At 39.2% G+C, this 24984-nt stretch overlaps 2 protein-coding genes across 2 annotated transcripts in view; one reads left to right on the top strand and one right to left on the bottom strand.

Moving 5' to 3' along the window:
* MAP7D3 (MAP7 domain containing 3) overlaps positions 1-24984 on the top strand; it is a 286896-nt gene that overhangs the window by 112075 nt on the left and 149837 nt on the right. The gene's annotated exons all lie outside the window — the stretch shown is intronic.
* ADGRG4 (adhesion G protein-coupled receptor G4) overlaps positions 1-24984 on the bottom strand; it is a 113903-nt gene that overhangs the window by 23794 nt on the left and 65125 nt on the right. Inside the window, exons 13-15 of the mRNA XM_028842064.2 lie at positions 24400-24562; positions 5024-5158; positions 537-656 (exon numbers count right to left, since the gene is read on the bottom strand). Coding sequence (XP_028697897.2) covers positions 537-656; positions 5024-5158; positions 24400-24562 — 418 coding nt within the window. The remainder of the gene's footprint in view (positions 1-536; positions 657-5023; positions 5159-24399; positions 24563-24984) is intronic.

The following is a 24984-nucleotide window of genomic DNA, read 5'->3' as shown; positions in this document are numbered from 1 at the left end:
CCATATGGTCTTTTAGACTGGGAACTGAGAAATATATTGAGACTTCACACTGGCCATACATTAATGTCAAATAATGGAATAGTCATTCATACTTGTACTTAGGCTAAATTTGATTATTTAGTAATATATACCTTATTTTATGCCATACGACTATGCTTTTAGTTCTTTGGTGATAATTCACACACATTTTAATGTTCTTTATGGAAATTCAAGTAATACAAATATTCAATTATTTTGAGTGAAGTTGCTTGCCTCACTCAAAAATAAATGGAATCACATGTCATTTAGTGTGATGGGACATCCAAAAGATCCAGTCACTGCCCCACCAATCTATCACAGTGCTAGAATGCCGATCACTTTAGGATAAGGCATTATTTCTAGAAGGTTCCAATTATAACACACCTTTGCTACCTGGAATAGGACATTCTTCATTAAGTGTTAGAATCACATCTGTTAATTAACAAATTACTTTTAACAGAAACATCGTGAAGAGTTCCTGAGGCCATTTGATTCAGAACTGAAAATGGATATATTACCTGGTTTCCTCCAATATGCTGCAGAGTGATAACCACTGGGTCAGCTAAGTTTTGAATAAACATATCTGAAATGCTGGCACTCACAACATATGTGGTTAATGCTTTAGTGATGTTTTTGGTCTGCAGATGAAACAAAAGAGGAGTTCAGGACCTAAATTTCTAATTACATATTAATAATCAATCTGGAATTTTGAAGTGCTACACACAACATTAGGTACAGAAATGTGGAAAATAAAATTGCAAGCTAAGGTCAAAGGTTATTCAGCTCATCTCCTGTCTTCACATAAGGTCTCCATTATACCAAGCTAGAAGAATTCATTAATCCATCTATCCATCCAAATGTCTATCTAGCATGCATTGGTTTTGCATCTGCTACTCAGTACTGCACTAGCAACAAAATGAAACTATTCTCTATTTTGATAACTTTCTGGACCTTGACATTTCACAACTTATCCCAGTTCTAACTCTCAACCATCCTTGCTTACTTTTAGGGAGCTCCTCTATAAGAAATCTAAATCTATCATGTTTAAGTTATAAACCACTTCTTGTTCTATTCTGACAGAGATGGAAGCAGGTTGATGAACACCCAGTTTGAAACAAATCTCAGAGGACAGTCATTGCCTTCTTAGGGGACTGTGAGCTCTGAGGGCAGAGCCCAGGCATTGTATAGCCTGGTGTTCCTCACATATCCTAGCACACAGCAGGTGTCTTGTGCCCACAGTGAGCCACTTATTATGTGCTTTTAATGCACATGCCATTTGCAGTCCTCACTGAAACCATATAAGCATTTTTCAGATAAACTGAGGCTTGGGTGGCTCAGTGCCTATATGGATAAAGGTCACAAGGCTAGTGAATGACAGGGCAGGGATGCTTAATAAATGTCGGTTTAAAGGCAACAAACTAGAATGTATCTGCTGAGAAGCAGGGCTTGCTAACTAACAGTGCCAAAGTACCCCAGACCAAGGCTTCAGGATGCAAGTCAGCTGAGAGGCTGCCTTTTCTGGGGCACAGGCACATGTGAAGAGGCCAGAGATAGGGCTGGTGATACCAGACAAGAGGGAGAGGAAGAAAAATCTCTGAGGACTTCCCCAAAAAAGCCTAGAGGACATGAACCCAGATGATATTCCTTGGAGACCCTGCTGGGCCACTTTCAGAAGATGCCAAGGTTTCATATTTCTGAAGAAACAGTGTGCAGTCCCTACTACCTACCCTACACACCTGAGCCCTGCAGCCTGGGTAGTCGCGAATTCAGCCTGGGGCTCCACTAAGACTCTACTTACTTCCTGTTTCTGACCTGTTCTGTTCATTCAAAGCCAGTCTGGGGCAACCTGATTTAGAGATGGCCAGCAGCAAGATATAATGGGAAGGGCCCTGCTGACATTCAAAAGGCCAAGTGCTAACCCTAGCTCCCTTGTTCCTCCTAAGCCTTATTACCCCTTCTTGGTCTGTTGGTGACACTAGGAAAGATGGCAGACTAGATGTTATTTAATGATCCTCCCAAGTTAGTCTAAGAGACACAGTTTTCTGTAGTGAAAAGGCCAAATGAGGAGACACATGCTATGACCCAAGGCTTAATTAGCCTTTTCTCTGGTCTCATTTCCCTTACTACAAAATGGTAGCCATGCCAGGAAAGGAACAGAGCCTTCCCATCCTTCCACCCTTTGCATTGTAGGCTCAAGTTTTATCTGGTATACCTCTGAACTTTTAGACAAGCTATTCCCTCTATCTGAAACTCTCTTCCCTCCTTCTCTTTGCCCTGTTTCATCTTTGAGCTCCTACTCAACTTCAGGACTCCGCTGAGACCTTTCGCTCACTGCACTTTCCTGATCTCCCAGATGAGTGGTAGATCTCCTCTTCTATGCACCCAGAGTCTCCGTGCTGTATTGTAACCGTCTAGTGCCTGTCCCTCTCCTTGAGAATCACAGCTAGTGGAGGCGTGGAGGAGGAGACACATATTATCCAAGAGTGGTGCCTTATCAACAATTTCTGTGGACCAGGCATAGTGGCTCACACTTGTAATCCTAGCACTTTGGGAGGCAGAGACAGGAGGATGGCTTGAGGCCAGTGTTTGAGACTAGCTTGGGCAACAAAGTGAGACCCTGTCTCTACAAAAAAAAAAAAAAAAAAATACGAAAATTAGCCAGGCACGGTGGTAAGCACCTATATTCCCAGCTTCTTGGGAGGCTGAGTCAAGAGGATCACTTAAACCCAGGAGTTCGAGGTTGCAGTGAGCTGTGATTGCACCACTACACTCCAGCCTGGGTGGCAGAGCGAGATCCTGTCTTTAAAAGACACAAACAAACAAACAAACAAATGTCTAAAGTTATATGTCATAATGACTTAAGATTTTGATCAAAAAAATGTTAGAGGAAGTAGTGTGAAAGCAAGGCTGTGATACTCGGGGATTCAAGAAAAACAGAATTAAAGAGCAGCATCTTTTGTAAGTACTCATTCCCCAATAACCAGTGGCACAGATCCCAGCCTTGGGTCACCCCTTCAGTGTTAGAACGTTTAGGTCTCTTTTCTCCTCCAGCAGACTGGAAGTTCCGTGAGGGCAGGCACTATGTCTCTTGCTCAGCATTGCATCCTCAGCATTCAGCACCATGTAAGACACACAGTAGGAATTAAATAAATATTTGCTGAATGAATAAATGATTGAGTGAATAAATGAATAAATTGTGGCACCTTCAGCAGATTCCTTCCCCTCTCTGAGTCTCAATGTCCTCAATATCCATTTTACTTTTACCAATGGTAAACTGAATAGATGGGATGATATGAGTTAGGAGGGCCCTTTCAGCACTGAATTTGACGGCAGGCTAGTTCTAATCCTTCTTCATCTGGTACTATGACGTTTGCAGGCTAATTTTGGCAAAGATCTTTAATCTTTTTCAGTAGAAAGTGTTAGTGAATAAAAATGACTTATTAAGTGTGAAATCTATGCAAAACAAGTTTATCTCTTATTCTATGAGGCAAGCACAGCCCTCTGAAGAAAGGAGAGAAATTAAGACCAAAATAATGGCATCTCAGGTGACACAGAGAAATTGTAAGCCTTCCAAAAGAGTCAGAGTGTTATGTATCACATTTTTAATTTTTATTAAAATGTTTTGCCCACTAAATATTTTGCCCAGGAGGCAGGAAGGAGAGCAGAGGCTCACTTACTCCAAGCAGCCATCCTGGATGGGATTTGAACTAAGCCCACAGGAACAAATAGAATTTAGATAGAGAAAGGAGTGGCTAGAGAACTCCAGGGGAACAGAAAGTCTTACAGACATAGCTGGAGGTGACATGGTATAGTTGAGGTGGTGTGTGGTATGGGTATGTGCTATATTTTGAGTTGACCCAGTGCAATCTCCCACAAAAGAAATGTGAATATTTGACCATTAGAAATTCATTACTTTGGATAACCTCTTTAGAAATACAAACACATCTAGGAAAATTAATGTATTGACTTCTTAAATACATGAACTTTCAAGTCAGATAGCCTGAGTTTGATTCCTAGCTGCGCCACTTTTTAAGTATGTGGCCTTGGGAAAAATTACTTAAACTTTTTGAGTCTTGACTTCTCATGAGAAGTAGATGAAATAATAAATGTAAATATTAACCATTAATACTGTTCATTATCTTCAAATTCATGCAAACTCTGATTACTGTCTTCCCAATAAATAGATGAGACAGAGTGGTCTAAATGAACGAGCCTTTTGTTAGGCAGAGACCTAAGACAGGATAATAATAATAATAGTAGAGCAAACAGTTAACACGGTACTTATGTGCCAAGCAGTATTGTAAGCACTTTAAATACACTAACTCCTTTAATCCTTCAATAGCTCTATAAGGTATTCATATTACCCTATGCTACAGAGAAGGAAACTAAGGCACATGAAGGTTGAGTAACTTGCTTGAGGACACACAGGCAGAATACGGCATTGCCAGCTTTAAATTCAACCAGGCTGCCCCTGAGTCCACACTCTTCAGCATCACATCAGGCTGCCTCTGTTTTCTAGTGGGTGAGGACTGCAGCCTTCAGGGAAAGTTCTGTGGGGGCTGTGGGAAGTAGCAACAAATGCCTGTAGGCAAATGTCCTTCTGGATACCACCCAGCTTCAAAGGAATTGGCCCAAAATAGTGGACATGTTGGCTTTGAGGAGCCAGGGGAGATTTGGGAGGAAAGCACTGACAAGCCGAAACATTATTTCATCAGGAGAACTCGCTGTTCTTTTCTGGCTTTGAAACATCTTGAGACCTCTGTTTAGCCACCAGATAATCCTTAAGGTCCCTTCCAAAGCTGAGATGTTGTGAAAATTAAAAACTGTAGAACATCATTAAAGTAGACGTTGATTCATGTTAAGGGGCAAGGGTTGTGCTGGAAGACTTGTGGAATCAATCAGCATATTCTAAAATAAATAGAATATCATGAAAATAGCAAGAGTTCATAATTACAATGAGTCACCATATGCCAGTTCATCACAGTCACCACAGGCAAGAATTTACCTTAAAGAGTGAAGTTTGGCCAAAGAAATTAAACAAGATCGTTTGTAAGTTGCTAAGAGGAATTCTCTCCGTCAGTGATTTAGGCAAATATATGGAAGCCAAAATCCCTCCCACAGGGACATTGCCTAGGAAAATCTGTCAAGAAAAGCCAAAAAATGAAAATTGGAGTTTTCATTCATCATAGTGAAGCCTTGCCCACCTCCCACCCCAGTTCAGCCTCAGAATATCACTCAAAGGGCTGAAAGGTGGGAACTAGCTCCATAAGCTATGATATACTTTACACACACACACACACACACACACACACACACACACACACACACATATACAATCACAGGCCAAGACATGATCCTGGTACACATAGACATAGACACGAACACACATCATCTTTTCCTTTCTAAGCCTATTCCTGAGGTTCTCTCCCTCTGAGGTTCTCTCCCTTTGATCTCCTTTCACCTGGGTAATAATAGAGATGAGAGGGAAATGACAAATTAGGTCATTTGCCCTGATTATTAGAAATAAAGACCAGTCTTGGAAATCAGGATACCGTCCTCCATATGATAAAAGGAAAAAACAAAACAACAACAAAAAACACAATACAATGGGATTAGGCACTTTCCTCATAGTTTATGGAGCAATGTTTTGGTTAAAAAGTGAAGCAGTAAAGTGAGGCATTAGCGCTTAGCAATTCTGCTGCATGTCACAGCTATGGTTTGAATATGTCCCCCCAAAAGCATGTACTAGAAACTTAATCCCCAACGTGATAATAATGGGGGCTGGGGCACAATGGGATATGTTCCGGTCATGAAGGCTCCACCCTGTTGAATGGATCAATGCCAATTATATAAGGGCTTGAGGCTGTGAGTTAAATCTTTTGTTCTCTCTCTCCCTCTCTTTGCACATCTGCCATTGGATGACACAGCAAGAAGGCTCTCACCGCAGGTGGCCCCTTGATCTTCGACTTCCCAGTCGTCAGAACTGTGAACCAATAAATTTCTCTTCATCAGAAATTACCCATTCTGTGGTATTCTGTTATAGCCGCACAAAATGGAATAAGACATTCACTATTAGAAGTATTTGCTGAGTTGATTGGTAATAGTATTTGACAAGTACTGGAACATTTTTGAGAGTCAAAAAGGCTTTGTTAATAATTACACTAAGTCCACAGCCATAAATCGGGACTCTCCCAGACAAAACAGGATATGTGGACACACTTACTTGCATTCTCCCATTTAATCTATCAACTCTGAGAGGTAAGTTGTATTATGGCAACAGGAAATGGCTTAGAAAGGTTAAGTGACTTGCTTAGGGTCACACAACTGAGATGTGGTTGAACAAAGATATATACAATTTTGGCCCACTTTTAAAATTTATTTGTTGCCTCTCAAGTTGCTATTATTTAGCTGGGTGTATAACGGGGGTTAAAAGTGAATAATATTTCTAAAAATGACTTGTAGTCTCAAAAGCCATATGGCTCTTTGCTAAGCAGAAATGAACTCTGCTGGGGCAGTCAAGTACCATGGAGAGGACATGATTTAGCTTCTACATGTAAGCAATTTGGTACCAAGAATACAACCGGTGTTGTTTGTTTCGTCTCTCCACCAAGATTCATGATAGAAAACCCCATTGTAAACAAAATACACTGGGAATTCAACATCTGTTTCAGTATGGCTAAGTAGCTCCTAATAAACTCAACCCTCCTGCATGTAACAACAATACAAAGTAACAACGACTTGAAGGCACTGGAAAATTACCAGACAGTTTCTGGAGAAGAGTAAACACTTGGAAAAAGGTAACATCACAAGGTGGGGTACCCGTTTTTATAGCTTGCAGCCTGATGGCAGGCTGAAACTAATGCTGTGAAGGACATCTAAAACTTTGATTTTTTTTTTTCTAAATTGCAGTCTTTGTGGAATGAAGAACCAGAAACAAAAGTCAGGGCAACCATAGCCACTGGGAGGTGATGGGGGTTGTGGGGGGACATCTGGAATGGAAAGCGGGATCCAAAATTCTGAGTATAAGTTCTGCCCAAATATCTGCCTTACCTCTGGACCACATATGTACAGGACAGATTTCCACTAAGAATGAAGGAAGTTAACTGAGATTTGAACTGCCAGTCAAGAGATGGTGTCTACAGTATAGACCAACCAAGTTAATTGCCTGTTATGACAAAAATCTATAATCTACAAAAGAATAGAGTAGAATCTAGAGTGTTCATATATAACATTTATAATACCCAGGACATAATCCAAAATTACTCAATATATGAAGAAAAAATGTGACCCATTTTTAAAAGACAATCAATGGAGTTAAACCTTGAGATGATCCAGATATTAGAATTAGCAGACAAGGATTTTAAAGCAGCTAGGATAACTATGCTGAGGTATTCAAAATAAAATATGTTTGCAATTAATGGAGAGAGGAAATAATAGCAAAAAAAATATGGAAACATACAAAATAGAAATTCTAAACTTTAAGCATAATATTGGAATTTTTTAAAAAGTAAATTTTATTGTTTGTATTTAAGGTATATAACATGATATTATGGGATACATATAGAGAGTAAAAAGGTTACTATAGTAAAGCAAATTAACATATCCATGATCTCACATAGTTACCTCTTTTTTTGTTGTTTTTATGGCAAGAGTAGCTAAAATCTATTCATTTAGCATGAATTCCAAAAACAGTACAATTTTTAAAATTGCACAGGATGGGTCCAATAGTAACACAAAAACAACAGATGTCTGCAAACTTAAAGGTAGATCAGCAGAAATGATCCCTTTAGAAGAATAGATAGTGAAATAATTAAAAACATGAACAGTCTCAGGGATATGTGGGGAAGTATCAAAAGGTCTTACATACAAGTAATTGGAGTCTCAAAAGAAGAGGAAAGAGAAAATGGTGAGGAAACAGTATTTGAAGGAATAACAGTGAAAATTTCCCTAAATTCAGTAAAAGGTATAAATTTACATAGTCAAGAAGCTCAGCAAATCCTTGGCACGATAAGAACAAAGAAAAAAAATGCCCAGGCATATAATAGTCAAACTGCAGAATATCAAAAAATATTTTAAAAAGCCAGAGAAAATTTACACATTATATACAGAGAAACAAGAACTCAAATGATTACTGATTTCTCTTCAGAAAACATAGAGGCCAGAAGAGAGTGAAATGATATCTTTAAAATGCTGGGGACTGGGGGAAGGACTTGCCAATCCTGAATCCTATAGCAAACAAAAATATCCTTCAAGCATAAAGATAAAATAAAGACATTTTCAGATAAATTAAAAACTAAGAAAATTTATCATCATCAGACCTGCATTACAATAAATCCTAAGTGAATATTTTTTGAGCTGAAGGGAAATGATACCAAATAGAACTCTGACCTTCAGGAAGGAATGAAGAGCATCAAAAATAATACATATCAAAGTAAATGTAAAAAACCATTTTTTCTCTCAATTTTTTAAAATAACATAGGACTTTTTAAAGTAATGACTATAACATTGTCTTGTGAAGTTTATAATCTTTTTGTGTAAAATGTGTGTGTGACAATTATAGCATAAAAAACAGGGGGCATAAATTGATACGTCTAGTTTAAAGTTTCTACATTTTACATGAAGCAGTACAATATTAACTCTAAGTAGACTGTAAAAAATATACAAGTGTATATTATAATCTCTAGAGCAACCATTAAGAAAAAAATGCAGGCCAGGCATGGTGGCTCACGCCTGTAATCCCAGCACTTTGGGAGGCCGAGGCAGGTGGATCACTTCATGTCTGGAGTTTGAAACCAGCCTGACCAACATGGTGAAACCCTGTCTCTACTTAAAAAAAAAAAGCCATGCGTGGTGGCACATGCCTGTAGTCCCCTCTACTCTGGAGGCTGAGGCACAAGAATCACTTGAACCCAGGAGGCGGAGGTTGCACTGAGCCCAGATCGTGCCACTGCACTCCAGCCTGGGTAACAGAGGGAGACTCCAAAAAGAAAGGAAAGGAAGGGAGAAAGGAAGGAAGGAAGGAAGGAAGGAAGGAAGGAAGGAAGGAAGGAAGGAAGGAAAAAAGAAAGAAAGAAAGGAAGAAAGAAAGAAAGAAAGAAAGAAAGAGAAAGAAAGAAAGAGAGAAAGAAGAAAGAAAGAAAGAGAAAGAAAGAAAGAAAGAAGGAAAGAAAGAAAGAAAGAAAGAAAGAAAGAAAGAAAGAAAGAAAGAAGGAAGGAAGGAAGGAAGGAAGGAAGGAAGGAAGGAAAGAAAGAAAGAAAGAAAGAAAGAAAGAAAGAAAGAAAGAAAGAAAGAGGGGGGCGGAGCAAGATGGCCGAATAGGAACAGCTCCAGTCTCCAACTCCCAATGCGAGCGACACAAAAGACCGGTGATTTCTGCATTTTCAACTGAGGTACTGGGTTCATCTCACTGGGGAGTGCCGGACGATCGGTGCTGGTCAGCTGCTGCAGCCCGACCAGCGAGAGCTGAAGCAGGGCGAGGCATTGCCTCACCTGGGAAGCGCAAGGGGGAAGGGAATCCCTTTTCCTAGCCAGGGGAACTGAGACACACAACACCTGGAAAATCGGGTAACTCCCACCCCAATACTGCGCTTTAAGCAAACAGGCACACCAGGAGATCATATCCCACACCTGGCCGGGAGGCTCCCACGCCCACGGAGCCTCCCTCATTGCTAGCACAGCAGTCTGTGATCTACCGGCAAGGCAGCAGCGAGGCTGGGGGAGGGGCGCCCGCCATTGCTGAGGCTTAAGTAGGTAAACAAAGCTGCTGGGAAGCTCGAACTGGGTGGAGCTCACAGCAGCTCAAGGAAACCTGCCTGTCTCTGTAGACTCCACCTCTGGGGACAGGGCACAGTAAATAATAACAAACACAGCAGAAGCCTCTGCAGACGCAAACGACTCTGTCTGACAGCTTTGAAGAGAGCAGTGGATCTCCCAACACGGAGGTTGAGATCTGAGAAGGGACAGACTCCCTGCTCAAGTGGGTCCCTGACCCCTGAGTAGCCTAACTGGGAGACATCCCCCACTAGGGGCAGTCTGACACCCCACACCTCACAGGGTGGAGTACACCCCTGAGAGGAAGCTTCCAAAGCAAGAATCAGACAGGTAAACTCGCTGTTCAGAAATATTCTATCTTCTGCAGCCTCTGCTGCTGATACCCAGGCAAACAGGGTCTGGAGTGGACCTCAAGCAATCTCCAACAGACCTACAGCTGAGGGTCCTGACTGTTAGAAGGAAAACTATCAAACAGGAAGGACACCTACACCAAAACCCCATCAGTACATCACCATCATCAAAGACCAGAGGCAGATAAAACCACAAAGATGGGGAAAAGGCAGGGCAGAAAAGCTGGAAATTCAAAAAATAAGAGTGCATCTCCCCCGGCAAAGGAGCGCAGCTCATCGCCAGCAACGGATCAAAGCTGGATGGAGAATGACTTTGATGAGATGAGAGAAGAAGGCTTCAGTCCATCAAATTTCTCAGAGCTAAAGGAGGAATTACGTACCCAGCGTAAAGAAACTAAAAATCTTGAAAAAAAAGTGGAAGAATTGATGGCTAGAGTAATTAATGCAGAGAAGGTCATAAACGAAATGAAAGAGATGAAAACCATGACACGAGAAATACGTGACAAATGCACAAGCTTCAGTAACCGACTCGATCAACTGGAAGAAAGAGTATCAGCGATTGAGGATCAAATGAATGAAATGAAGCGAGAAGAGAAACCAAAAGAAAAAAGAAGAAAAAGAAATGAACAAAGCCTGCAAGAAGTATGGGATTATGTAAAAAGACCAAATCTACGTCTGATTGGGGTGCCTGAAAGTGAGGGGGAAAATGGAACCAAGTTGGAAAACACTCTTCAGGATATCATCCAGGAGAACTTCCCCAACCTAGTAGGGCAGGCCAACATTCAAATCCAGGAAATACAGAGAACGCCACAAAGATACTCCTCGAGAAGAGCAACTCCAAGACACATAATTGCCAGATTCACCAAAGTTGAAATGAAGGAAAAAATCTTAAGGGCAGCCAGAGAGAAAGGTCGGGTTACCCACAAAGGGAAGCCCATCAGACTAACAGCAGATCTCTCGGCAGAAACTCTCCAAGCCAGAAGAGAGTGGGGGCCAATATTCAACATTCTTAAAGAAAAGAATTTTAAACCCAGAATTTCATATCCAGCCAAACTAAGTTTCATAAGTGAAGGAGAAATAAAATCCTTTACAGATAAGCAAATGCTTAGAGATTTTGTCACCACTAGGCCTGCCTTACAAGAGACCCTGAAGGAAGCACTAAACATGGAAAGGAACAACCGGTACCAGCCATTGCAAAAACATGCCAAAATGTAAAGACCATCGAGGCTAGGAAGAAACTGCATCAACTAACAAGCAAAATAACCAGTTAATATCATAATGGCAGGATCAAGTTCACACATAACAATCTTAACCTTAAATGTAAATGGACTAAATGCTCCAATTAAAAGACACAGACTGGCAAACTGGATAAAGAGTCAAGACCCATCAGTCTGCTGTATTCAGGAGACCCATCTCACACGCAGAGACATACATAGGCTCAAAATAAAGGGATGGAGGAAGATTTACCAAGCAAATGGAGAACAAAAAAAAGCGGGGGTTGCAATACTAGTCTCTGATAAAACAGACTTTAAACCATCAAAGATCAAAAGAGACAAAGAAGGCCATTACATAATGGTAAAGGGATCAATTCAACAGGAAGAGCTAACTATCCTAAATATATATGCACCCAATACAGGAGCACCCAGATTCATAAAGCAAATCCTTAGAGACTTACAAAGAGACTTAGACTCTCATACAATAATAATGGGAGACTTCAACACTCCACTGTCAACATTAGACAGATCAATGAGACAGAAAGTTAACAAGGATATCCAGGAATTGAACTCATCTCTGCAGCAAGCAGACCTAATAGACATCTATAGAACTCTCCACCCCAAATCAACAGAATATACATTCTTCTCAGCACCACATCGTACTTACTCCAAAATCGACCACGTAATTGGAAGTAAAGCACTCCTCAGCAAATGTACAAGAACAGAAATTATAACAAACTGTCTCTCAGACCACAGTGCAATCAAACTAGAACTCAGGACTAAGAAACTCAATCAAAACCGCTCAACTACATGGAAACTGAACAACCTGCTCCTGAATGACTACTGGGTACATAACGAAATGAAGGCAGAAATAAAGATGTTCTTTGAAACCAATGAGAACAAAGATACAACATACCAGAATCTCTGGGACACATTTAAAGCAGTGTGTAGAGGGAAATTTATAGCACTAAATGCCCACAAGAGAAAGCAGGAAAGATCTAAAATTGACACTCTAACATCGCAATTAAAAGAACTAGAGAAGCAAGAGCAAACACATTCGAAAGCTAGCAGAAGGCAAGAAATAACTAAGATCAGAGCAGAACTGAAGGAGATAGAGACACAAAAATCCCTCCAAAAAATCAATGAATCCAGGAGTTGGTTTTTTGAAAAGATCAACAAAATTGACAGACCACTAGCAAGACTAATAAAGAAGAAAAGAGAGAAGAACCAAATCGACGCAATTAAAAATGATAAAGGGGATATCACCACCGACCCCACAGAAAGAAAGAAAGAAAGAAAGAAAGAAAGAAAGAAAGAAAGAAAGAAAGAAAGAAAGAAAGAAAGAAAGAAAGAGAAAGAAAGAAAGAAAGAAAGAAAGAAAGAAAGAAAGAAAGAAAGAAAGAAAGAAAGGCAAATATATACAATTAAAGAGTCGGTAAACAATTAAATTCAACTATAATAAATGTTAAAATAAAGCAAGAGACAACAGGAAAGAAAGAACAGAGGAACAAAAGCCAGAGGGATAGACAGAAATTAAAATAAAATGATAGTTCAAATCTAACCACATAAATAATTACATTAAATGTTAAAAAAAAAACTACACACTCCAATTAAAAGTCAGATATTATCAGGATGGATAAAAAATGAAACACAAACTATATGCTATCTACAAGAGGTACACTTTAAATATAAAGACAGCTAGAAAGCAAATGAATATAAAATATACATTTGTACCTTTTAGAGTAACCATAAGAAGGCTTGGATGACTTGGTTTTTTATATTGAAACCAGATAAAATAATTTCAAGACAGTATTATGAAAGATAAAGAGGGATATTTAATAATGATAAATAGGTTTGGGGGTAGGATTAGTATTAGAAAGACAAACCAACACAAATGTATATGTGCTTAATAAAAGAGCCCCAAAGGCACAGTGGCTCATGCCTGTAAGCCCAGCACTTTAGGAGGCCAAGGCAGGCAGATCACCTGAGGTCGTGAGTTCAAGACCAGCCTGACCAATACGGTGAAGCTCCATCTCTGCCAAAAATACAAAATCAGTCGGGTGTGGTGGCAGATGCCTGTAATCTAAGCTACTCCGGAGGCTGAGGCAGAAGAAGCACTTGAACACAGGAGGCAGAGGTTGCAGTGAGCCGAGATTGTGGCATTGCACTCTAGCTGGGATAACAAGAGCAAAACTCTGTCTCCAAAAAAAAAAAAAAAAAAAAAAAAAAAAAGAAAAACACCAACTATCTAATAAAAGAGCCCCAAAATAAACAAAGCAAAACTTGAAAGGAATAAATGGAGAAATAGACAGTTGCACAAAATTAGAGATTTTAACACCCTTTTCAACTAGAGAACAACTAGAATAAAACAAAGATGATTGGAACAACACTGCTGGCACCTTGACCTATATCCAACAACTGTAGAATGCATATTTTTTTTTGAATTCCATGTGAAACATTCACCAAAATAAATCACACACTGGGATACAAAATAAGTGCTCTGAATCAGTGTCCAATATATGGTACTGTTTTTCCCATAGCCAGGATTCACAGTTCCAGGAATCAAGAGTTGGAAGTGGAAGTGACACTACTCACCATCACCCCTAATGATCCACTAGCAAAATTTTTGCTTCCTATTCCCACAATATTACATTTGGCTGGCCTAGAGGTCTTAGTTCCCGAGGGAGGAATGCTGCCACCAGGAGACACAACATCAATCCCCTTAAAATGGAAGTTAAGATTGCCACCTGGACACTTTGGGCTCCTCCTACTTTTAAGTCAATAGGCTAAGAAGGGCGTTACAGTGTTGGCTGGGGTGATTGACTCGGACTATCAAGATGAAATCAGTCTCCTACTCCACAACGGAGGTAAGGTACGCATGGGATACAGGAGATCCATCAGGGCATCTCTTAGAGTTACCATGCCCTGTGATTAAGGTCAATGGGAAACTACAACAGCCCAACCAGGCAGGACTACAAATGGCCCAGACTTTTCAAGAATGAAGGCTTGGGTCACTCCACCAGGAAAAAAACCACGACCTGCGGAGGTGCTTGCTGAAGGCAAAGGGAATACAGAATGGGTAGCAGAAGAAGGTAGTCATCAATACCAGCTATGACCACGTGACCAGCTACAGAAACAGAGACTGCAATTGTCATGAGTATTTCCTCCTTCTTTTGTTAAAAACATGTTTGTGCATGTATACACTTGTACTAAGAAAATGTCTTCATTTTATTTCTTTTTTCCTTTATCATGTGACATAGGATTTACTGACTTCATATCAGCATTTAAGTATTGTTAATTTTGTGTAATAGTATTTGTGTTGGGGATTTGTGCATTTCCAGTTGTACAAAGGATAGTTGTATTCTGTTAAACATAATTATGACCTTATTATTGTCTTTATTTGAAGATTATGTATGATCTCAGGAGATGTATATGGGTTCAACTTAGAAAGGGATGGATTTGTGATGGTTAATACTGAGTGTCAACTTGATTGGATTGAAGGATACAAAGGATTGATCCTGGGTGTGTCTGTGGGGGTGTTGCCAAAGGAGATTAACATTTGAGTCAGTGGGCTGGGAAAGGCAGACCCACCATTAATTGGGTGGGCACCATCTAATCAGCTTCCAGCAAATGTAAAGCAGGCAGAAAAACGTGAAAAGGAGAGACTGGCTTAGCCTCCCAGCCTACATCTTTCTCCTGTGCTAGACGCTTCCTGCCTTTGAACATCAGACTCCAAATTCTTCAATTTTGAGACTCGGACTGACTCTCCTTGCTCCTCAAGCTTGCAGACAGCCTATTGTGGGACCTTATGATCATGTAAGTTAATACTCAGTAAACTCATATATATGTGTGTGTGTGTGTGTATTTACATATATATATACACACACACACACACACATATATCCTACTAGTTCTGTCCCTCTAGATAACTCTGACTAATACAATAAGCTTCAACCAATGTAAATGGATTGAAATTATACTAAGTATATTCTGTGACCAAAATGGAATAAACAAGAAATCAATAACAATAAGATATCTTAGGCTGGGTGGGGTGGCTCATGCTTGCCATCCTAACACTTTGAGAAGTTGAGTTTGAGACCAGCCTGGGCAACATGGAGAGATCTCATCTCTACAAATAATTTTTTTAAAAGTAGCCAGGTGTGGTGACATGCACCTGTGGTCCCAGCTACTCGGGAGGCTGAGGTGGGAGGATCACCTGAGCCCAGGAGGCTGAGGCTACAGTGAGTCGTGATTATGCCACTGTGCTCAAGCCTAGGTGACAGAGTGAGACCTTGTCTCAAAAAATAATAATACAATATCTTAGATAGCTCCAAATACTTGTAATTGAAATAATACACTCCTAAATAATCCACGGACTAAAGAAAAAAATAGAAAATATTTTGAACTGACATAATAAAAATACAACATATAAAAATTTGTGAACTACAGCTAAAGCAGTGCTTAGAAAGATATTTACAGCTTTTTAGGATTATGTTACAAAAGAAGAAAGGTCTAAAATGAATGATCTACAGATCCACATTAAGAAGCTAGACAGGCCAGGAGTTGTAGCTCACACCTGTAACCCCAGCACTTTGGGAGGCTGAGGCAGGAGGATTGCTTGAAGCTAGGAGTTCAAGACCACAGCAGACAACAAAGAAAGACCCTGTCTTTACAAAATAAAAAAAATCTAAAAATTTTTAGCCAGGTGCGGTGGTATGTGCCTGTAGTCCCAGTTACTGGGGAGGCTGAGGTGGGAGGATTGCTTGAGTACAGAAGTTGAAAGTTGCTGTGAGCTATGGTCACACCACTGTACTCCAGCCTGGGTGACAGAGAGATTTCATTAAAAAGAAGAGGAAGAAGAGAAAGAAGAAGAAGCAGAAGAAGCAGAAGAAGAAGAAGGAGAAGAAGGAGAAGGAGAAGAAGGAGAAGAAGGAGAAGGAGAAGAAGGAGAAGGAGAAGGAGAAGAAGAAGAAGAAGAAGAAGAAGAAGAAGAAGAAGAAGAAGAAGAAGAAGAAGAAGAAGAAGAAGAAGAAGAAGGAGGAGGAGGAGGAGGAGGAGGAGGAGGAGGAGGAGGAGGAGGAGGAGAGGAAGAGGAAGAGGAAGAGGAAGAGGAAGGAGAAGGAGAAGGAGAAGGAGAAGGAGAAGGAGAAGAAGAAGAAGAAGAAGAAGAAGAAGAAGAAGAAGAAGAAGAAGAAGAAGAAGAAGAAGAAGAAGAAGAAGAAGCAGAAGCAGCAGCAGCAGCAGCAGCAGCAGCAGGAGGAGGAGGAGGAGGAGGAGGAGGAGGAGAAGGAGAAACAGCAGCAGCAGCTATGTAAAGAAGATAAAAATAAAGCCAAAGTAAGTATAAGAAAGGAAGTAATAAATATAAAATCAGATATCAAAAAGTAGAAAACAAGTAATAGGGAAAATTAACAAGGCCAAAAGTTGTTTAAAAGGATCAACAAAATGGAAAAATCCCTATACTATCAAAAATAAAGGAACAAAAAAAGAAATTACCAACATCAGAAATGAAAGAAGGTTTATTACTATAAATCAGAGGTTGACAAATGAACCAGCAAGCCAAATCCTTCCTAAGGCTTGTTTTCGTATTGCTCTGAGCTAAGAATAGATTTTACATGCCATTTTTAGGTTTTGTTGTTGTTGTTGTTGTTGTTAATAGCTTTATTGAGACTTTACTCACATACCATATACTTTATCCATTTAATGTATACAGTTCATTGGCTTTCATCACATTCAGAGTTGTGCAACTATCACTACAATCAATTTTAGACTATTTCCATCACTTCAAAAAGAACCCCTGTATGAATGGATGAACAAAATGTGGTAAATACATACAATGGAACATTATTCAGCCTTAAAAAATTAGCAAATTCTAACATGCTACAACATAGATGAACCCTGAAGACATTTTGCAAAGTGAAAAAAGCCAGTCACAAAGAACAAATATTGTATGATTCCATATACATGAGGTACCTAGAGTAGTCAAAATCACACGATCTGGAAGAATTGTGGTTGTCAAGGGCTAGGAGAGGGACGAATGGGGACTTGTTATTCAATGGGTCAGCTACTGGGGAGGCTGACCTCCCTAGTAGTTTTGGGAAGACGAACAATGTTCTGCAGACATAAGATGGTGACAGTTGCACAACATACATTTCATTTTTAAAAGGTTGCACAAAGAAAGAAGCAGAGGGAGAGGAGAGAACGAGAGGGAAGGAAAAGAGAGGAAAGCAAGGGAAGGAGAGGAGAGGAGAAGAGAGGGATGGAGAGGAGAGGAGAAGAGAGAGAGCGAGAAGAGAGGAGAAGAGAGGGAAGGAGAAGACAGGAGAAGGGAGAGAAGAAGAGAGGAAAAGAGAAAGAAGGAGAGGAGAGGGCAGGAGGCGAGAGGAACGGAGAGCAGAACAAAAACAAAAATATAAGAACATTCAGCAGACAGAGACCACCTGTGGCTTGCAAAGCCTAAAATATTTATTATCTGCCCTTTACAGAAAGTTTGCTGACTCCTGCTATAAATCCTACAGACGTTTAAAAAAAAGGAAAATATCATAAATTATTGCCAATAAGCTTGACAAGTTAGATGAAATAAACTCTTAGAAAAATACAACTCTGCAAGAAAAATACAACTATCCAAAACTGACACAAGATGAATCAGAAAATCTGAATGGCTCTCTATCCACTAAATAAATCTAGTTTGATATCAAAAAACTTCCCACAAAGAAATTTCAGACCCAGAGCGTTTCCTAGTGAACCCTATCAAGCATTTAATGAAATGATAGCAATGTTACACAAACTCTTTCTGAAAGTAGAAGAGGGACCATTTCCCTACTCACTTTTAGAATGTTGCCAAAATCTTTCTAAAGCCTGACTAATAAATCACAAAAAAAGAAAATTTCAGACCAATACTCTTCATGAATGTAAGGGCAAAAATACTTCACAAAACATAAGATAAACACTTAGAAAATAGCAATACATAAACATGATGATACATCATGACCAGTAGGGTTTCTTCCAGGAATGCAAGATTGGCTTAACATTTTAAAATCAATATAATTTACCATATTAAGAGAATAAAGAGGAAAGCCAAATGATTACTTCGAGAGATACAGAAAAAGCTTTTGACAAAATTCAACAACAATTTGTGATAAATTTTTTCAGGAAACCAGGAGTAGTAGTAACTGCCTCAATCAAATAAAGAACATCTTTTTAAAAAACAAAACAAAAACATGGGTAACATCGCAGTAATGGAAAAACAGTGAATACTTTTCTCCTAATATTAAAAATAAGACAAGGATGCCCACTTTAACCACTTCTATTCAACATTTTGTTGGAAGTACTAAACATCAGAATAGGCCCCCAGAAAGAAAGAAAAGGAATAAAGATCAGTAAAGAATACATAAAACTCTCTATTGTCAGATGATGTTGGCTCACATGGAAAGTTCTAAGGAATCTCTAAAACAATTATTAGCAGCAATAAGTGAATTTAGCAAGTGCGTAAGAAACAAAATGTGTGTATATATATTATAGCATATAATATAAATAATATTTCATATGTAATCAATTCCATTTTTATATACTAACGGCAAATGATTGGAATATCTAGTTTTAAAACTATTCCATTTTCAACAGTTATCAAAAAACAAAATACTTAGGAATAAATTTATCAAAAGACATGCAATATCTCCCTACCTAAACTACAAAACATTGCTGAGAGAAATGTAAATAGAACTAAATAAATGTTCATAGATTAGAAGACTCGATATTAGTAAGAAACAAATTCTCCCCAAATTGACCAATAACTTCAACTCAATCCAAATCATAATCTCAGCAAGCTTTTTATATAAATTGATCAGCAGATTCAAAAATTTATATGGACATGCAAAAGGCTTAGAATAACCAAAGCAATCTTGAAAAGCAACAATGTTGAAGTATCTATATTACCTGACTTCAACACTTTAGGAACCAAGACGACCTGGTAATAACATAAGAGTTAAAACAAAACAAAACAAAACAGAACAGAATAGGAAAGCCCAGAAATAGCCTTACATTTACACAACTATTTGATTTTTCGTCAAAGGTACCAAAGCAAGCCAATGGGGAAGGAAAAGTCTTTTCAATAAATGGTGCTGGAAATACTGGATATCTACGTAAAACAAAATGATCCTCAACTCCTACCTCACGGAATACATAAATCAATTAATTGAGTTTTAAACATGAAAGCTAAAATCATAAAGCTTTTAAAGAAAAGCATAAGAGAATGTTTTCATGGCTTCCTGATAGACAAAAGTATCCTAGACAAGTCATATATGGTTATTCATAAAAGAAAACAGAAGTATAAATTAGACTTCATGAAAATTAAAAACTTTTGGTGAGCACAATGGCACACACCTGTAATCCCAGCACTTTGGTAGGCCAAGGTGGGAGGATTGCCTGAGCCCAGGAGTTCGAGACCAGCCTGGGCAACGAAGCCCCATCTCTACAAAAAATCAAAAAATTAGTCAGGCATGGTCGTGCATGCCTGTGATCCCAGCTACATGTGAGGCTGAGGCAGGAGGATTGCTTGAGCCCAGGAGGTCAAGGCTGCAGTGATCTGTGTTCAAGCCACAGCATTCCAGCCTGGGTAAAAGAGTGAGACCCACTCTCATACAACAACAACAACAACAAAAAAAAAAAAAAAAAAAAAAGAAAGAAAGAAAGAAAGAAAAAAGAAAATAAGGAAGTGAAAAACTGCTCATCAAAATACATTATTAAGAAAATACATAGGCAAGCCATAAGGAAAACATTTTCAAAACATACATCTGATAAATTGCTTGTATCCAGAATGTGTAAAGAACACTTACAACTCAGTAATAAGAGGGATGCCCACTTTTACCATTTCTATTCAATATAGTACTGGAAGTCCTAGTCATAGCAATCAGACACGAGTAAGAAATAAAGGGCATCCAAATTGGAAAAGAGGAAGTCAAGTTGTTGCCATTCACCAGTGATGTGAATGTATACCTAGAAAACCACAACAACTCATTCAAAAAGCTCCTATATCTGATAAATGAATTCAGTAAAGTCTCAGGTTACAAAATCAATGTACACAAATCAGCAGCACTGCTATACACCAACAGCAACTAAGCTGAGAATCAAATAAAGAGCTCAATCTTTTTTACAACAGCTGCAAAATAACTAAAATAAAATACCCAGGAATATACTTAATCAAGGAGGTGAAAGATTTCTACAAGGAAAACTACAAAACACTGTTTAAAGAAATCATAGATGACACAAACAAATGGAAACACATCCCTTGCTCATGATGGAAAGAATCAATACTGTGAAAATGACCATACTGCCAAAAACAATCTATAGATAATACAGTTCCCACCAAAATACCATCATCATTCTTACGGAACTAGAAAAAAATTCTAAAGTTCATATGGAATCAAAAAAGGCCCACGTAGCCAAAGCAATTCAAAGCAAAAAGAACAAATCTGGAGGCATCGTATTACCCAACTTCAAATTATACTACAAGGCTATAGTTACCAAAACAGCATGGTACTGGTATAAAAATAGGTACATAGGCCGGGCGCGGTGGCTCAAGCCTGTAGTCCCAGCACTTTGGGAGGCTGAGATGGGTGGATCACGAGGTCAGGAGATCGAGAACATCCTGGCTAACACGGTGAAACCCCATCTCTACTAAAAAAATACAAAAAACTAGCCAGGTGTGGTGGTGGGCACCTGTAGTCCCAGCTACTCGGGAGGCTGAGGCAGGAGAATAGTGTAAACCCGGGAGGCAGAGCTTGCAGTGAGCTGAGATCCGGCCACCGCACTCCAGCCTGGGCGACAGAGCGAGATTCCATCTCAAAAAAAAAAAAAAAAAAAGGTACATAGACCAATATAACATAATAGAAAACCCAGAAATAAAGCCAAATACTTACAGCTAACTGATCTTTGACAAAGCAAGTGAAAACATAAAGTGGAGAAGGGACACCCTGTTCCACAAATGGTGCTGGGATAATTGGTAAGCCACACGGAGAAAAATGAAACTGGATCCCCATCCCTCGCATTATACAAATATCTACACAAGATGGATCAGTCTTAAATCTAAGACCTGAAACCATAAAAATTGTAGAAGATAACATCAGAAAAAAACCCTTCTGAACATTGGCCTAGGCAAAGAATTCATGGCTAAGACCCCAAAAGCAAATGCACAAACAGAAACAAATAAAAGGGATCAAATTAAACTAAAAAGCTTCTGCACAACAAAAGAAATAATCAGCAGAGTCAATGGGCCATCCACAGAGTGGGAGAAAACATTTGCAAACTATGCATCCAACAAAGGACTAGTATCCAGAATCTACAAGGAACTCAAACAAATCAGCAAGAAAAAATCAAATGATCCTATCAAAAAGTGGGCAAAGGACATACATAGACAATTCTCAAAAGAAGATAGACCAACACCCAACAAACATATGAAAAAATATTCAACATCACTAATCATCAGGGAAATGTAAATTAAAACCACCATGAGATACCACCTTACTCCTGCAAGAATGGCCATAATTAAAAAGTCAATAAACAATAGATGTTGGCGTGGATGTGGTGAAAAGGAAACATTTTTATACAGCTGGTGGAAATGTAAATTAATGCAACCACTGTGGAAGACAGTACAGAGATTCCTTAAAGAACTAAACTTAGAACTACCATTCCATCTAGCAATCCCACTACTGGGTATCTACCCAAAGGAAAAGAAGTCATTATATGAAAAAGGCACATGCACACACATGTTTAAAGCACACAATTCACAGTTGCAAAGATATGGAACTAACCTAAGTGTCCATCAACCAAACAAGTGGATAAAGAAAATGTGGTATATATACACCATGGAATACTACTCAGCCGTAAAAAGGAATGAAATCATGTCTTTCGCAGTAACTTGGATGGAACTAGAGGCCGTTATTCTAAGTGAAGTAACTCAGGAATGGAAAACCAAATATCATATGTTCTCACTTATAAATAGGAGCTAAGCTATGGGGACACAAAGGCATAAGAATGATATAATGGACTTTGGGGACTCAAGGGAAAGGGTGGTAGAGGGTGAAGGATAAAAGACTGCATATTGGGCACGGAGTGTACACTGCTGAGGTGATGAGTTCACTAAAAATCTCAGAAATCACTACTAAACAACTTATCCATGTAACCCCAAACCACCTGTATCCCAAAAACTATTGCAATAAAAAAAGAAAACTACCCAATTTAAAAATGGGCAAAAAATTTTAACAGATATTTCACCAAAGACATACAAATAACCAATATGAACAGGGAAAATTACTCCACATCATTTGCCACTCTAGAAAACACTATGACAGTTTCTACTACATTTAAACATATACCTACAGGCTGGGTGAGGTGGCTCATGCCTGTAATCCTAGCACTTTGGGAGGACAAAGTGGGTGGATAACTTGAGGCCAGGAGTTTGAAACTAGCCTGGCCAGCATGGCTAAACCCCGTCTCTACTAAAAATACAAAAATTAGCTGGACAAGGTGGCAAGTGCCTGTAATCCCAGCTACATGGGAGGCTGAGGCGGGAGAATCGCATGAATCTGGGAGGCAGAGGTTGCAGTGAGCAGAGATAGTGCCACTGCAATCCAGCCTGGGCAGCAGCATGAGACTCCATCTCAAAAAATAAAAAGAAATAATAAATAATAAACATATACCTATGAGCCACCAATTCCATTCCTAGGTGTTTATCCAAGACATACAAAAACATATGATCACATAAAAACTTATACATAAAGGTTCATAGCAGGATTATTCATAATAGCCAAACTGGAAACAATCCAAATGTCCATCAAGAGGAGAATAGACAAGGAATCTGTTGTACACCCATGCGTTTGAATATTATTCAGCAATAAAAAGGAACAAACTACTGAAACAAAAGGATGACTAAAAAAATTATGCTACATGAAAGAAGCCTTATACAAGACAGTACATATTATAAGATTTCATTTATATAGTGTTGTAGAACAGGAAAAACTATGTCAGAAAAATATAAGAACAGTGATTGCCGCTTCAGGTAGTAGTTTCAGAGCTTCACTTGGAAAGGGCACAAAGGGGTTTTCAGAGGTGATAGTAATATTCTATATCATTTTTAAAAATATAGACTCTCGCTCTGTTGCCTAGGCTGAAATGCAGTGGTGTAGTCATGGCTCACTGCATCCTTGATCTTCTGGTCTCAAGCGATCCACCCACCTAAGCCTCTCATGTAGCTGGACCACAGGTACATAATACCATGCCTGGCTAATTTTTTAGTTTTTTGTAGAGATGGGGTTTCACTATATTGCCCAGGCTGGTCTCAAACTCCTGGGTTCAAGTGATCCTCCCACATTGACCTCCCAAAGTGCTGGGATTACAGGTGTGGCACTGCACCTGGCCAACATTCTATATCTTAATAGGGGTTCGGATTACACAGATGTATGCATTTGTCAAAATTCAGAGGGTGTTTACTTAGGATTTGTTCATTTTCTTGTATGTACACTTTATTACTTTTTTAATTGTAAAAAAAAAATCTAACCTCTGAAATTGTTTTGAGTAGGGTTGGCAGCCTATAACATGCCAAAGGCTAAGGTAGTATCATATGGTGGAAAGGGCCCAGGCTTTAAAGCCAGACAGGCATAGGTTTCAATCCTGGCTTAACCATTAGGCTATGTGTTCTTGGGCAAATTACTTCTCTGTTTCCTTATCTGCACAAAGGAGGTGGTAGCACAATGTCCAACATATAATGTGTTCCTTAAATGGTGGCCAATAATAAACTGACATTTGAGATAATTTGGGGTCACAGGGCCAAAGGTGGTATCACTGCACAATTCCCAGACACCACTTCAACCAAGGTGTTAGCCTACTAAAGATTATATATGAATCTTACCTGGGATGTCTGTATTTCCATAAGGTCCCCTGAAGATTAAAACCTTAACAGAGTGCCCTCTCTCTCTCCCAAGGAGTAAATGAATGAAGACTTGAAACAGTGCTTGGCTGATTGGCTCTCAGTTCCCTGAGCTGCACTCACCTCAGGGTCTGTGCCTTCTTCATAGGAGTGAATGCTGAAGGCCATGCCATCAAATGTGTGGTCCACCCGCAGCACAGCCAAAGCCAGCCCGGCCACTGTCAGATTTGCTATCTGCCCAGAAAACTCCATCTTGTGACCAGTACGCTCAATTATCCTCAGAATTCTGCAAGAAACCACAGATGGAGAAGAGCATCCTACCCTTTAAAAGTAAAAAACCCATCCTCCTTGCAAGATTTCCTCATTGCAAGACTTTTCTTTGAGTTTTAATCGCTATCTTTATATCATTTAAGAATTATTAAATAAGAGCATTGGCTTTGGAATCAGACAAGTTGACATCTAAATCTTAGTTCCTCTAATTTCTAACTGTGTGGACAGATAAAATAATCTCACTTAGCTTCAGTTTCCTCACCTGCAAAGTTAGAATTAATATTACAATCATCTCAAAAGATTGTTGTGAAAATTAATGAAATTGTTACATGTAAGCCAGACCCTGCAGGGCCTCGTGGGACTTTATAAGAAGTTTGGATTTTATTCTACGTGTAATGGAAAGCCACCTAGTGGTTTTAAAAGCAAAGTAAGGACATG

The sequence above is a fragment of the Macaca mulatta genome, chromosome X (genome assembly GCF_049350105.2).
Source record: "Macaca mulatta isolate MMU2019108-1 chromosome X, T2T-MMU8v2.0, whole genome shotgun sequence".
Taxonomy (NCBI): Eukaryota; Metazoa; Chordata; class Mammalia; order Primates; family Cercopithecidae; genus Macaca; species Macaca mulatta.
Note: the sequence above shows the minus strand (reverse complement) of the source record. Positions and strands in the feature narration are given on the sequence as shown.